The sequence below is a fragment of the Lathyrus oleraceus genome, chromosome 7, assembly GCF_024323335.1.
Source record: "Lathyrus oleraceus cultivar Zhongwan6 chromosome 7, CAAS_Psat_ZW6_1.0, whole genome shotgun sequence".
NCBI classification, from domain to species: domain Eukaryota; kingdom Viridiplantae; phylum Streptophyta; class Magnoliopsida; order Fabales; family Fabaceae; genus Lathyrus; species Lathyrus oleraceus.
The window spans coordinates 283,702,652-283,717,647 of NC_066585.1; the positions used below are offsets into that span (position 1 = coordinate 283,702,652).

General features: G+C 34.4%; 1 protein-coding gene and 1 non-coding gene across 2 annotated transcripts; one reads left to right on the forward strand and one right to left on the reverse strand.

Annotated features, from left to right (window-relative positions):
• Positions 1-568: 568 nt before the first annotated feature.
• On the reverse strand, positions 569-1,059 carry LOC127103457 (uncharacterized). The gene is made up of 2 exons (XM_051040713.1): positions 924-1,059; positions 569-876 (listed from the first exon to the last, which is right to left on the reverse strand). Exons 1-2 carry the CDS (start codon positions 1,057-1,059, stop codon positions 569-571), a joined length of 444 nt encoding a protein of 147 aa, XP_050896670.1.
• Positions 1,060-2,051: 992 nt separating this feature from the next.
• Positions 2,052-2,158, forward strand: LOC127109456 (small nucleolar RNA R71). The gene has a single exon (XR_007796739.1). It is a non-coding gene; the product is annotated as a small nucleolar RNA R71 (small nucleolar RNA).
• The last annotated feature ends 12,838 nt before the right edge of the window (positions 2,159-14,996 follow it).

Below are 14,996 nucleotides of genomic sequence, written 5' to 3' on the forward strand. Positions count from 1 at the left end.
CCTGTTTCAAGTAACTTAAGGATTTATTTTCTCACCACTTCTTTCATGGCTGGATTTAAACGTCATTAAGGTTGAACAACCGGTTTAAATTCTTCCTCTGGTTTGATTTTATGCATGTAGTATGCAGGACTAATCCCTTCCAAATCTGTTACATTCCACCCCAATGCTTCTTTGTTTTGTTTTAATACTACTATCAACTTTTCTTCTTCAATTTTTAACAGAGTACTACTAATAATTGCAGGGTTCATATTTCCTTGACTTAGAAAAAATATTTCAGATGCTCAGGGAGTTCTTTTAGTTTGGGTTTCGTTGGTTTCTCCTCAATACTTACTCCTAACTCTTCAAAAAATTTATAAGTACCAAAATGTAGAAGCAACTCACTTACTTCAACATCATCGTCATGTTTTCCTGTTTCCTCAATAGATTGTACCAAAATGTTTTCTATTGGAGATGAAATATTTTCTTCTTTCGAAACATTTTCTATCAATTCATCAATCAAATCAATTTGGTAACACTGTAAATCTTCATGAGCATGTTTCATGGCTTCAAACACATTGAATATTACCTGCTATTTATTAAACCGAAGGATCAATCCTTCTCTTTCCACATCCATCAAAGCTATGCGCGTGGCAAGGAAAGGTCTCCCCAATAATAATGGTATTTCAGCATCTTCCGGCATATCCAAATTGACAAAATCAGCGGGAAACAATAAATTATCAACCTTTACCAATACATCCTCCACGACTCCATAAGGATAAGTGATAGATCGACCAGACAGGGTCAAAGTCATTTTCGTAGTTTTTGGCTCCCCACAATTTAATTTTCTCATCATAGACAACGACATCAAATTTATGCTAGCCCCTAAACACAAAGTGCCTGTACAATTTTTAATGAACCTATAGAGCAAGAAATCATGAACCTACCTGGATCTGTTAGTTTAGGTTTTAATTTGCATTGAATGATAGCACTACATTCCTCTGCTAGTGCTACATTTTCATCATCCTTAAATTTGCGTTTACCGTTCAAAAGTTCTTTCATGAATTTATCGTACACCGGCATTTGCTCCAAGGCATCACAAAATAGAATATTGACTTGTAAAATTGTGAGCATCTCCATGAACTTTTTAAATTGTCCTACCTATATTTATCTTTTTGGTTTCTTCTTATTTAAAGGATACATTGGTTTGATGTAATCTGGTAAAGGAGTGTTTGGTTCATTGAGAATTTGGTTTTTTATTCTCCGAAAAGGTGAATATTTATCAATGAATTTATCAAGTGTTTCCCCATTCTCAAGAGACTCATTAGAAACCTCATCTTATGTTTGTGTGGATTTTGGTTCCTCAACTTGCCCATTGTTCTTTTCTACTATTTATTTCTGATTGCTGGGGGTGGAGGAAATTGTGCGGTTCCTTAATTCTATCGCATCATAATTCCCCCTTTCCTGTGTCATTGATATAATTTGCTGGGATAGGTTAGATATTTTCCCTTGTAGTCTTTTCATTTACTCCTCGTGATTTTCATTCAACGAGTTATGTAACCTGTTAACATCCAAGAATTTGCTTTGTGTTGTCAACATAAATTGAGTCAATGTCTCTTCCGACACTGAGATTTTGAATTCCATCTCTGTTTGTGTTATTCTTAGATTGAAATTCATAGTTACAACGTGTACTTCTTCCCTAAGTAGTTCTTCAGCATAATCACCTGCAAAATTCTCTTGCGCACAGTTAGTACATAATAAAAATACTACCTCATTTGTAGATTCCTACGTTGTACTTGTTATATCCAACTTTTGATTTAGTACTTCCGACTTGGTGAGAAGTTCCTCGTATCCTCCTAAATTCAATTCACTATGAGATATATTCTTGGTTTTCAACCTGTCCAACCCTCTGGTATTTGCAAAGTTGTACTCATTTAAACTCATCTTCTCTATCATCTCTTTTACCTATTTTTTAGTTAGTGTTCTTATTGTACCTCCCGCGGATGCATCTAAAAAGCATTCAAACTTGTGCTTGGAGACCCTTTACAAAATTCTGCATTTGTTCCATATTTCTCATATTGTGATTAGGGCATTTACGTATAAATAATTTAAACCTCTCCCAAGCATCATAAAGAGATTCAGTCTCTTGTTGTTTGAAATGTGTAATTTCACCTTTTCTTTCCGCGAATTATGTTGCAGTGAACAATCTTTCGAGAAATTTGTCTTCCAATTCTTTCCAAGTTTCTATTACTCCATTTGGAAGACATAATAATCAATCCTTCGCTCTACCCACCAACGAGAAGCTGAACAATTTGAGCTTTACCTGGTCTTCTGTAATATCCCCTGGTTGGCACATTGATGTTATCTCATGAAACATTGCTAGATATTCCCATAGGTCACTAGTTGTGTCTCCGTTAAATGGTTTATCCTTTAAATCCCATAGAAATCTATGATGCGTGAGTAGGCCTGCAGTAGTCTCCCATAGTTTGGGCTCTTGGCTCTGCCATACTAACTTGTCAGCACATGTGCCTTGCATTTCACCCTACAAGAACAAATACCCATGGTAGTATTTCTCGGAAGATAGAAAGAAATAAAAAGAATTTAAATAAATTTTGTAAAAGTAAAAAGAACATAACACGTTTCATAAATGTCGCCTTGTTGAGATTATCAACAATCTCTGGAAACAACGCAAAAAACTTAATGACTTCTCGACAAGTGTATCGATAATGACATAGTAACAAAAAGATCGAATCCACATGGACTGCTTCTAACAAAAAAAAGTGTTCAATGTATAAAAACTTATAAGGGGGGGGGTCGAGTTTTAATGTGAAAAGTAAATAAGAGATTAAACAGAATTACAAAAGCGACCAGGTTGTGTTTTAGATCCCTTATTTCTCTATTATTGATGTTTGATGCCTTGTATGAATGATCTTATCCATATAACCCACGACAAATTAAAAAAACTATTATAGTCGGTCCCTCACGAAATAACTCTCTAACTACTACTATGAGCTTTCTATCCCTTGTCCCCCAGTGTAAACAGGGTTAGGTGATGCACATAATGTTAATTCCCCATGCCTCTACTCAGGGTCTCCTATTCCTATTCAACCAACATAAGTACAACAATTTCCCTAGTTCCAACACATAGACTAATGGTCAGTATTCCGTATGTGCCCAAAATTAGATTAAAAAAGTATCTCAGATAAAAAGCATTAAGAAAAAATAAGCAATTGAATGACATTATATATCAAAAGGTCCATACAAAGTCAAATCAGTATATAACCCAATAATATTTAAATAGGTTCATCATTACACGACCTAACATATAGGAGTTTAACTACTCATAATTCAGATAACAATACCAGAATTGATAGATGAAATTAACATATGAATTCCCTTGAAGTAATGGCCTTCAATGGATTTAAATGCCATAAAAATTACCCTTGATGCTCTCCAATTCATGATTTTCTCTCTAACTTTTGTAACCCTTATTAAAGTACAAAAGTTCCCTTTAAAAAGAGTTCATAATGGATCAAACGCGTCAGAAAAAGTCTAGAAAAGGGACCATCGCATGTGTGATGACTTGTATCGTGCGCGCGATGCAACTTTGATGCCCCCATCACACACATGATGATGCACGATGGTGCATGTGATTATTTCTGAAGCTGCACTCTTTTTTGCTCTTTTTCACTCAAATTTTCACTAACTCCACAATCTTCACACTTAACCATTTTTTTTCTCATTCTTTGGTCTTTCTTCTTCATTTTGGTTCATCTTTCACTTGTTTTGAACTGATTCTTCGACTAAATTCATGCAATGATGGACTTGTTAGAACAAGATTTGGTTTTGCATTTATACCTTGAGTTTTGATGATAACAATATTGTATTTGTGCGAGAATAATTTTGGTACCCTAATGGTTTGTTATTGTGTAGCTTTAACAAACGGTTCTGATTCTGATCAAATGATGTGCAACATCATCAGTTTCTGAACTTTGCATTCCAAATTCGCTTATGCGTTGCAATTATAAGTTCTGAAAGATGTCAATATTGATGCTGCAATGTTCTTTTTGTTTCTGTGTTATCTCACCCATCAGAAGCTTCTGAGGAGACTCTATATTATTGTTGTAATGTTCTCTCAGTTTCTGCTTCTGGAAGTGACTATGATCAACAAGCTTCTGAAGAATGGCAAGATTCTGAAGATCTCAAGACAGTCGATTGAAGTTATGAAGGTTATGAATGAAGATTCTGAAGATTCTGAAGACACTGAAGAACTCAAGCCAGACTACTGACACCGTCAAGGTTCTGACCTAAGATTCTAAAGTTTCTAAATCCAGCTCTCTACTTCTTCACTTCATGCTTCGATCATCTTTTATCAGATGCCAATGAATCTGAAGATAAGATCAAATGGGAATGTGATCAAATAGTACATAGTACAAATCAAACAACGTGTCCACTACCTGATTGCATGGGCAAGGATTGTACTATTTATCACACATGTCACTGAATATGTGGGTGAAAGGACAGTACATGGTACCATTCCTTTCTCATCCAACAATGGATAGCCACTTAAGGATCTTTCCCCATTTTCCCCTCCAACGATCACATGCTTACACTATATAAGCATTCATTGGATACTTGAAGAAATTGATGATCTACACAAGATTTTTTGACAAGCTATTTTTCTTTGTGAAAAGCTATCATCTTTTGTATGCATTATTCTTTAAGTAGTTATTATTCATTTGCGTAAATCTGCTTTTGAAGAAGCACCTTGTAACACATAAACTTTTATTCAAACTATTTGTTTGATTCCTTAAGGAGGTTATCCTTGAGAAGACAAAGAAAGTTATTTTTTGTGAGTCCTTGAGCAGACTAAGGTTTAGTTGGATCCTTGAGAAGACAAAGAAGGGTATTCTTTGTGTTTATTGTAATCTGTTGATTATAGTGGATTAAGTCCTTGTGTATAAGGCAAACCACCTTGGTGGGTGGGCTGGATTAGCTTTGAGTTTCAAGCAAACCAGGATAAAAAAGATTATGTTTTTATCTCCTCATTATTTAACTTGTTAGTGGTATTTTTGTTTTGGAAAAAGCTTTTGCTTGTAAAACCCAATTCAAACCCCCCATTTTTGTGTTTTTCACACCTTCAATTGGCATCAGAGTTCCGGTTCTGATTGTGATAAAAAAATTATCAATACCTCACATTGTTCATTACCGATCCAGTTGTGTGAGAAATAATGGTTGTTGCTAACACTTCTAACGTTGTTAACAATAATGATAGAGATTATTACAGTGCTAAACCACCTATTTTTGATGGTGAAAATTTTGACTACTGGAAAGACAGAATATAAAGTTTCTTTCTTAGTTATGATGTTGATCTCTGGGATCTCATAGTTGATGGCTATGTTTACCCAGCAAATACTGAAGGAAATATTTTAGCAAGAAATGATATGTCAGATCAACAAAAGAAAGACTTCAAAAATCATCATAAGGCCAGAACCATTTTGCTCAATGTTATCTCTTATACGGAGTATGAGAAGATAACAAACAGAGATTCTGCCAAATCCATTGTTGACTCTCTGAGAATGACTCATGAGGGAAACACTTAAGTAAAGGAAATAAAGGCCTTGGTCTTAATCCAGAAATATGAGGCTTTCAAAATAGAAGATGATGAAAATGTTGAAACCATGCTCTCAAGGTTTTAGATGCTTGTTCCAAGACTTAAGGTTCTGGACAAAGGGAATTCTACAGTTGATAATGTCAAGAAAATTATCAGAAGTCTTCCAAAAAAATGGAGACCTATGGTAATTGCATTAAAGCTGGCTAAGGATCTCAACAACATTAGTCTTGAAGAACTTGTTGGTTCTTTAAGAAGTCATGAGATTGAGCTAGAAGAAGAGGAACCTCATAAGCGAGGTAAATATGTAGCTCTAAATTCCAAGCCTGGGAAGACTAGAGTATATCAAGTTGAGGAAGAATCAGAAGGATCTAATGAAGACTCAGAAGATGATGATGAGTTGTCTCTAATCTTAAGAAGAGTCAATAGACTCTGGAAACACAGGCAAATTGGTCAAGGGAAATTCAAAGGAGTCAGAAGAACTTCCAGTCGCTTCGTATCCTCATTTAGTCAAAAGAAGCAAACTTCTGGAAAAGAAGTTATCTGTTTTGAATGAAAGGAGCCAAGCCATTACAAGAATGATTATTCCAAGATAAAGAAGTACATAAGGCCCAAGAAGAACTTCTCCAAAGTCAAGAAGGGGATGATGGCTATCTAGGATGACTCATAATCTGAAAGAAGAAGTTTCTTACGAAGAAAAATCTAATGTTGCACTGATGGAAACTACTAAGGATCTCACAAGCTCTGAGGAACCAGGAGACAAGGTTTTGTAAGAATCAGAATCTGACTCCGATTCTGAAGAGGTATTCTCTAATCTATCTCGTTCTAATATTGAAATTTTTCTTTTTGAAATGCTGGAAAAGTACCAGAGTCTTCAAAGAAAATACAAGGATCTTAAACAAGTCCAAGTAACTACTTTTGAAACTCAGAGAGAACTTGAGAATGATATTTGCTCTCTAAATGAAAAATGTATTTTCTTTAGAAATAATAACTCTGCTTTGAAAAGCAAAATTTCAAAAGTAGAGGAGGAAATAACTTTAGAATTTCTGGTACTGATTAAATCATCAGATATGACAAAGCATTCCAGTACTTTCTGGCTAAAAGCATAAATAGAAGCAAAATGGCTTCCTTGATCTCTAGAGTTAGTAAAAATGAAAAAAAAAGGTTTGGGTTGTACAAAAACTACAAAACATGGCGAAAGTCAGAAGGTCAAACCAAAACCTCTCTATGCACATTTCGTGCCCACTGGCACTAGGTTTGATATTACTGCACAGACACAAAAGCATACTAAGGATAGAAACTTCGTTCTGAAACCTAAGTATCATGCACAAATCTATCATGATTATCCTTCTGCTAAAAGATCCAATGTTGTGAGAAACTTTGGGAAAACTAACAAAAGAGGACCCAGAAAGTGGGTACCTAAGGATAAAATCATTTATGTTGCAGACATCCTTAATAGCTCAACTTAGACACCAATCATGGTACCTAGACATCAGATGCTCGCGACACATGGCGGACAGAAGTTCTATGTTCCAAGATTTGGAACTTAATCCTGAAGGCTTTGTTGGTTTCAGAGGAAACCAGAAAGGAAAAATCATTGGCTCTAGAACCATTGGTAACGGTAAACTTCCTTCTATTACTAATGTTCTTTTAGTTGATGGTTTAATGCATAACCTGTTGTCCATTATCCAACTTAGTGACAATGATTATGATATCATCTTTAATCAAAAGTCTTATAAGGTTGTCAGTCAGAAAGATAGGACAATCCTTTTTAATGGAAAGAGGAAAAACAACATTTATGAAATTAGACTTTCTGATCTTGAAGATCAAAATGTAAAATGTCTAATATCTGTTAATAAAGAGCAATGGGTTTGGCATAGACGTTTGTGTCATGTTAGCATGAGAAGGATTTCTCAACTAAATAAGCTTGAATTAGTTATAGGTCTACCCAAATCGAAGTTCACTTCAAATTCTCTTTGCGAAGCATGTCAAAAAGGCAAGTTTTCTAAAACATTATTCAAAGCTAAAACTATTGTTTCTACCTCTAGACCATTAGAACTTTTGCACATTGATTTGTTTGGACCAGTGAAAACTGCTATTATCAATGGAAAGACGTATGGATTAGTCATTGTTGATGACTAAAATCGTTGGACATGGGTAAAGTTCTTGAAACACAAGTTTACAAGGGAATGGGAAACTAAACTATTGGAGACTAAGCTATCACCCTACCAAGTGTCCCGGTGAGAATCGGAGACTAAGCTATTGGATTAACTTGACTCGTAAAACATTGATATCAACACCGAACTTTTATTTTTTCAAGGGAATGGGAAAAGATTCAAAATAAACCCAAATGTAAACATGCGCAGAAAATAGTGAAAACTAGAGGCAAAGCAAGTAGAGATCGAAGGTACGAGGGTTGGTTATGCAAAAGGGAAGACATTAGCACCTTAAGCATTTGGAAAGTGTTACTTGACTAAAGGTAAGTCAAAGTTTGCGTTTGAGATGTTTCATGTGTACTAAAGCATTGGGAAGTATAATTGAAAGATTCGTTGACTAAAAGTAAGTCAAAGTTTGTGTTTGAAATGTTTCATGTGTACAAAAGCATTTTCAAGTGTAGTTGAAAGATCCATTGACAAAAAGTAAGTCAAGGTTTGAGTTTGAAATGCTTCATGTGTACTAAAACATTTTCAAGTGTAGTTGAAAGATCCATTGACTAAAAGTAAGTCAAGGTTTATGTTTGAAATGCTTCATGTGTACTAAAGCATTTTCAAATGTAGTTGAAAGATCCATTGACTAAAGGTAAGTCAAGGTTTGTGTGGATGTTTTCATACCCCAATTTTGACCCTTATTCAATAAATCGATACACTCATCATGAGCTTCGCATCATCTGCACATCGTAGCATGCATTTCATATTGCATAATGCCTGAAATGTCAACCAGAATAAATTTTTGAATTTTATAGATAGACTAGTCAAACTGATCCTCAAATGTACGTAAAATTAGCGGGCAGAAATTTTCAAGATCGATCTTGCAGACTTTAATTTTTTTAATCTACGATTTGCGTAGTTTAACCTGGCTTGCTCGTTTTAATTTTTAGACTACTTTTTCGGTCACATTTCGGTCAGTCTGAGCCTTTTAACCGATCAAATTTTATTTCAAAATTGGCTCAAACGATGTATATTTCTGAGAGATTTATTTCACGCTGATCATTTTGGTGCTGTCAATTTAATTTTTCCATCATTTTCGTGCCTGAATTTTATTCATCTTGAGTGATTTTATTTTTATTTCTTTTTTAAAAATTTCATAGTAATTAATTAGAATATTTTATGTTGTGGTTCCGATTTAATTTTATTTATTTATATTAATATTATTTTTATTTAATCTAATTCATTTACAACTATTTTTATACTAACAACACTCCAAAGGGCATCGTTGGTATTAAATAAGTTACAACCCTAAATTCATTACTATATAAACATGTGATTGGGAAAGTGAGAAAGGGGATCCAACCATTCACCAATAGCGGCGCCCATTACCAAATTCCATTAGCTCGTTTTCATAAATCTCATAAAGATAGCAAAACAAAGAAAAAAAAGGAGAAGAAAAGCAACATTTTTTCATCAGTATCCATCTCACATATCTTCAAAAAAGGAAAAAAAAACTCAAACTTTCTATTCCATATTTTGTATCTCATTAATTTGAAAACAAAAGAAAAGAAGAAATGAAATGAAAAAGAAAGAGGATTCAGATTCGTATCTACAATGCACCACCATAATAGCCCTTTTACTATTCTTCATTTCCTAACTTTTCCACATCAAAACAAACAATATGTTCATAGTATGTTACTTCTCACTCTTAAAATAAAATTTAAACAGCCACACATACAAAAACACTAAACCACTCCATAACTTACAACAACCGAAACACATTGTTCATTTCGTCGGAATACCATACACGCTTCCAACACATAGCTCAGTCTGTCATTTCATTGTTCTGATATTCTCCGTTTGTGACTTTAAGGTTTACTTTTATGACTCTCCATTGTGTTATTAGATTTGTTTTCGATTTGTGTTTGATATGAGTGTGTGTTTATCATCCATACATGTTAAGCTTTGAAAAATAGATGTTTGTTTTGAACTAATATGCATTGCAATTTCACATTATGTATTCTTTGGTTTGTTTCAATTTTCACATATATTATATTTGTTTCTGATTTCAATGTATATATACTTCTGTTGTCATATATTCTTTCAGTTTTAATATATATATATATATATATATATATATATATATATATATATATATATATATATATATATATATATATATATATATATATATATATATATATATATATATATATATATATATATATTACAGTTTCCGATTATAATTATATATGTATCTATTTTTTTAATTTTTTACCTATATAAAGATTTAAGTGTTCTGTCTATATATATTTATATACTAATTTTTTTATGTTTATATATATTTTGATTCAATGCAAATTCATTGTGAATTACGCGTGCATGTTGTGTTTACTTTTCTATTTTTCAATTACTTTGAGTTGATGTAAAAAAGATTGTAACACGGCTATAATAATATTTTGGTTGTTGTTGTCTTTCATTGCATTGCGATTTTGGAGTTAAAATACAATTTAGCTTTTGAAAATAGTTTGGACGCACAAATTCATTTGCTCGGCTTCTTATAGAGTGATTCATGCATGAATCCACTCTAAGTGAGTTTAGAGCTAAATTCGGTTGGCTTTCGATTTCGGTCGGTTTCCGGTCCTATGACTTACTCTTGGGTCTTCTTACAATGAGCTTTTAAGCAATACCAACTTAATTTTCAATAATTTCAAACCTTTGTACATTAATCATTTTTAATTTAATTTCAAACCATTTTCTTAATTAAAATTGGAAGAAAAAGATTACCTGAGTGAAAGGTCCGAATGTAGTTTTGAATGCTAGGCCCAAGTTATAAGAGCTTGCAAGCCATAAGTGTTCGTCTTCCCTTCAAAACACTTGTAAATATTCAAACTTATTTTCTTAATAAAATTGAAAGAAAAAGATTATCTGGGTGAGAGGTTTAGACGTAGTCCCGAGTATTAGACCCAAGTTGAAAGAGTTTGCAAGTCATAAATACTCATCTTCCAACCAAAAAAAACTTTCAACCAATCAAACTCTTTTTCTCTCACCGTCGTGAGATTTTCAAAAACCTTTTCATAAACGAAAGACATCTTGTCTTAAGATGATGCAAAATAATGCTTCATCCATAATTGTTGAGTTGAGATAAGTGACATTTTTCCGAATGTTGATTTGTAAATCCATTCGATGTATTGTATACGTCAACTCCTCATCTGTTTTGGATAAAACAATGTATCTCATCAATTAATACAAGATAGCTTTTGCTAAAATCGACCAACAAACAAACTATTTTTTTACCCAGAATTATGTGTGCCTTGGGTTCTCTGTTGAGATGCGTAGGAGCAGGATTATGAAATCTTGTCAGACCCATTAATAAAAAACTTAGATTTAGTCCCCTTTGTTGCAAAAAATCCAAAAATATCTTCTCTTTTCTTTTGATCCTATTATTCTTTCTCTCCTAATAACTCGAGAAGCCTAACATTTCTAATCTAACATTGATGCGCACAATTAACCTAATGGTTCCCGTTGAATACAACGGATATGAGGGGTGCTAATACATTCCCCTTGCGTAATCGACTTCCAAACCCTGATTTGGTTACGATGACCATAATCATTGTCATTCTCTCTTGGGTTTTATTGATATTTCCCCTTTCCTTTTTAGGAATAAATAAAGTTCGGTGGCGACTTTGTTCAATCTATCATTAGCGTACGATTGTGTTTCGCTAAGTCGTGTACCCATTTTTCGAAGTGCGATAGATGGCGACTCTGCTGGGGAAGGAGATTTCCTTAAGTGAGTCAAGCCTAGTTAGGTCGTTTGTGTGCCTTTTTTATTTACTTGTGTGCCTTTTCTTTATTGCTTTTTCTATCTTTATTGTCATATTGAAAAAATATGTTATTTTGGTTCCATTATGCTTTGGTACTTGGATACTCTGATTGCAAAACTTGTGGGAAAGACTCTTTACTCGAGTCTCGAGTAAAAACATAATATAGGACAAAGTAGTGCGGGTCCGCAAGATGAATTTCTCATTGGGTTGGTACGAGAACCTCACTTGGAGTAGATCCTTTGGAGGATGTTACCGCCTGACAAGTAAGTTGATGTAAGCTTCGATATCTTCATTAGGGTTCATGACTCTAAGGACTATTTGTAGAACCTTAATCCTTTGGCCAACTACGAACGATGGTTGCGTAGTGTGGGTTCGCGAGAATAATTTGTCGTTGGATCGATGCAAGAAACTCAACCAGAATAGGTTCACTTGATGGAGTTGACGCCCGACAAGTAAGTTGCCACAAGCATTAAACAATCTTGTGGGTCCATGACTCTGGGAATCATTGAACCCCTAATATCATACTCGGTGAGAACCTATTCTTGGAAAGCAATCAGATTCACCAGTACCTTGGACTTTTGACCCTCTGTATTGAAATATATATATATCCTCTGATTTAAAACTCGTTGGTGGTTCCCAAGTCTCTCAAGCCAGTTCCACAACCTTACCCACCCAAATATGACCCAAATGTGCAATATGGATATCATGCCGGATCAGAAGGGCATTCAACTGAAGACTGCAACGCTTTCAAAGACAAAGTACAACAGTTGATTGACAACAGGTACATAGCCTTTCAAGAAGGAAGCTTGGTGGTGAATGTCAACCTATCGCCCGGATAAGTGTGAAGACCTCAAGGGGTGTCTCCCGAAGTTAATGGACCAAGTTTGAAGAAGTCAATTCCCTAAAGCTAGCAATCATTTGGCTATTTCATCATTTCTTTTGTAATTTCCTTGCATGTTGATTGTTAGTTTCTTTTAAGCATTGCTGTTTTCTTTGAATTGGTAAGATTAATGAAATATTTATGCATCTTTTGAATTAATCCATTCATATTCAGTCGTTTTTCATTTATGTTAAAAAAACAAAAAATACTTCTCCCATTCACTTTTGTTCATCAAACCGTTTTGTTAACAAATATTGGAAGGAGAATGATGAAAACGAAACACCTGAAATTGTTGTGGTATGCTTTTGAAGAAAACCTTGCCGATGATGTAAGGCATTGTTTCAAATCCCCAAATACCAGAGAGATAAGGAGTTAATCCATAGTCAATCACTTTGAGCCTTGAAGTTAGTATTTCTTTCGGAACTAAAACCCTTAATCTTAACCAGGGGCAGGGTAATTTGTTTAGTTAATCCGACTTTGCATTTAAATTGCAAGAGGAAACATCCCACTTAAAGAGATCAACCATATGTTATCCTTCGCACACAACTTGAAGTGTCGAAGAAGTTGTGAAAAATCCAATATTATATTGGTTGTTCCTCAATAACCAATAACATGGCAGTCATAATTTTTCAAAAAAAAAGAAGAAAAAGCCCGCTAAGTCAAACACCACAAAAAATGACTTAGGCAAAACCAGGGCATCCCGATGGACCGAAAGCTTCAAAGAAGCGGTCCAGGAAAAATTAAGGATAAAAATCAATCAAAAGAGGTCACTAAAATCCTCAACAAAATCAAAATAAGGTGAATGTAATTTCAACAAAATCTCATCTTGAATCCTCATTTTCACCTTCACACCTTCGAAGTTGAATGTGTGTATCGAATTAACTGAATGTAGGAATTGGAGATCGTCAAGAAGAAGGGGTGGGTTAAAATTAAATTTGAGCCTTCTATCCTTAAAAGACCTAATTGAGGCAGAGTTTATTATGAAAGCATACTACAACAAGGTTATGTTAACCTGACTCCAAACGATTTTTGTTAATCATTTGATCGCACCAACTTGCATACTATGAATGCCTAGATCATCATTATGTTCTTAATAGTGACCCGTTCACTGTATCACCCGTTCATATTAATAAATTTTGATTTCAAATTTTTGCATAAACACTGCATTAAAATTACCATATTTGAATGAACAATCTTATTTGGGAGTCAACACTTAGCATTAAAGAAATTCTCACAATATACAATTGAGGAACTTGATAAAGTGAAAGAAGTCCAATCAGGGGAAATCACTTTGAGTATCAGTCAATCCAAGCCAATCACCCTAAGGTTCAGTTAACCAAGAGTAATTTGCTTCAAGACTCAGATTGAGGCAAGCTACCTTAGAAGCTCATTGAGTCTAACTAGCCAAGGACAGTCAATCAGAAGTCTACCATTCCAGGTTTTGGTTAGTCAAGGTCAGATCACTACGGTATTCAAATATTGGGGCAAGCCATCTCGATATTGTCTCATGTCAAGCTGTTTCAAACTCACTTTCAAGGTGAACATTTTCAAAGACCCAACAGACTGGGACAAGATGATCCACAGAGGGGCAGACTCCCTTCATGCTTTCAAACTGCTCAAACAAATTATGCCATACGTCAACAACTATTGAGATTAAGATGAGTGCCCGGAAATTATGCTAGCACGATTCATTAATCCTCCAAAAGGATCCCATTGTCTAAGTTGTGGCTGTCAATCTTGATAAATCCTCCTCTGACGGTGGTAATCCATCATAGATATAAGGTCGGTTTATTGGTGTTGAGGAATAAGAACTTCCATAAATAGTTTTTACAAACTCCTAGTCTACTCAAGTGTCAGCATTTTCATATCACGATAATTCATATATCATGCATAAAAACAAATTCAAATCATGCATAGACGAAATGTACTTCGTGCTCATTTTGCACTGACTCAGGTCTTGTTGTTGATCCTATATCCTTTAACCTTTAATTCTAGTTTGTCTTTGGTGCCCTTAAACCATCATCCGGTTTTCGCTGTCATTTTCAAATGCAACTCAGTTGGCACCTATCAAAAAATTGTCCATGAGGTTCAATTCCTTTTTGGATTATACAATGAATTTTAGGATTACTCCTTTGTTTATTGATGTATTTCCATAAGTTATCTGATGTATTTCTAGATGTTTCCCCACCTATCTGATGTACTCTCGAATATGTTTGTCTTGTATTCTGATGTATTTCCAAAATTTCCTTGATGTATTACCAGATATGTCTGTATTATGATGTATTTCAATAATATCACTTGTAATTCTGATACATTTTCAGAATTTGTTTCTTTCACTCTCAGATGAACTCTCGAACATGTCATTTTTGTTCTGACGTACTTCCAGAAGCCCTATGCCATTCCCTAACATTATTTCAAGGCTCATTGGTGTCTCCTAAATTTAGCTGTCACTAGCATTATTCCAAGCTCAATTGTTATTAGAACTCATTTTATACCCAATTATCGTTGGTGTCATTGTCACTCCGTTTGTAAATACAATCGTAATTGGTATCTGAATT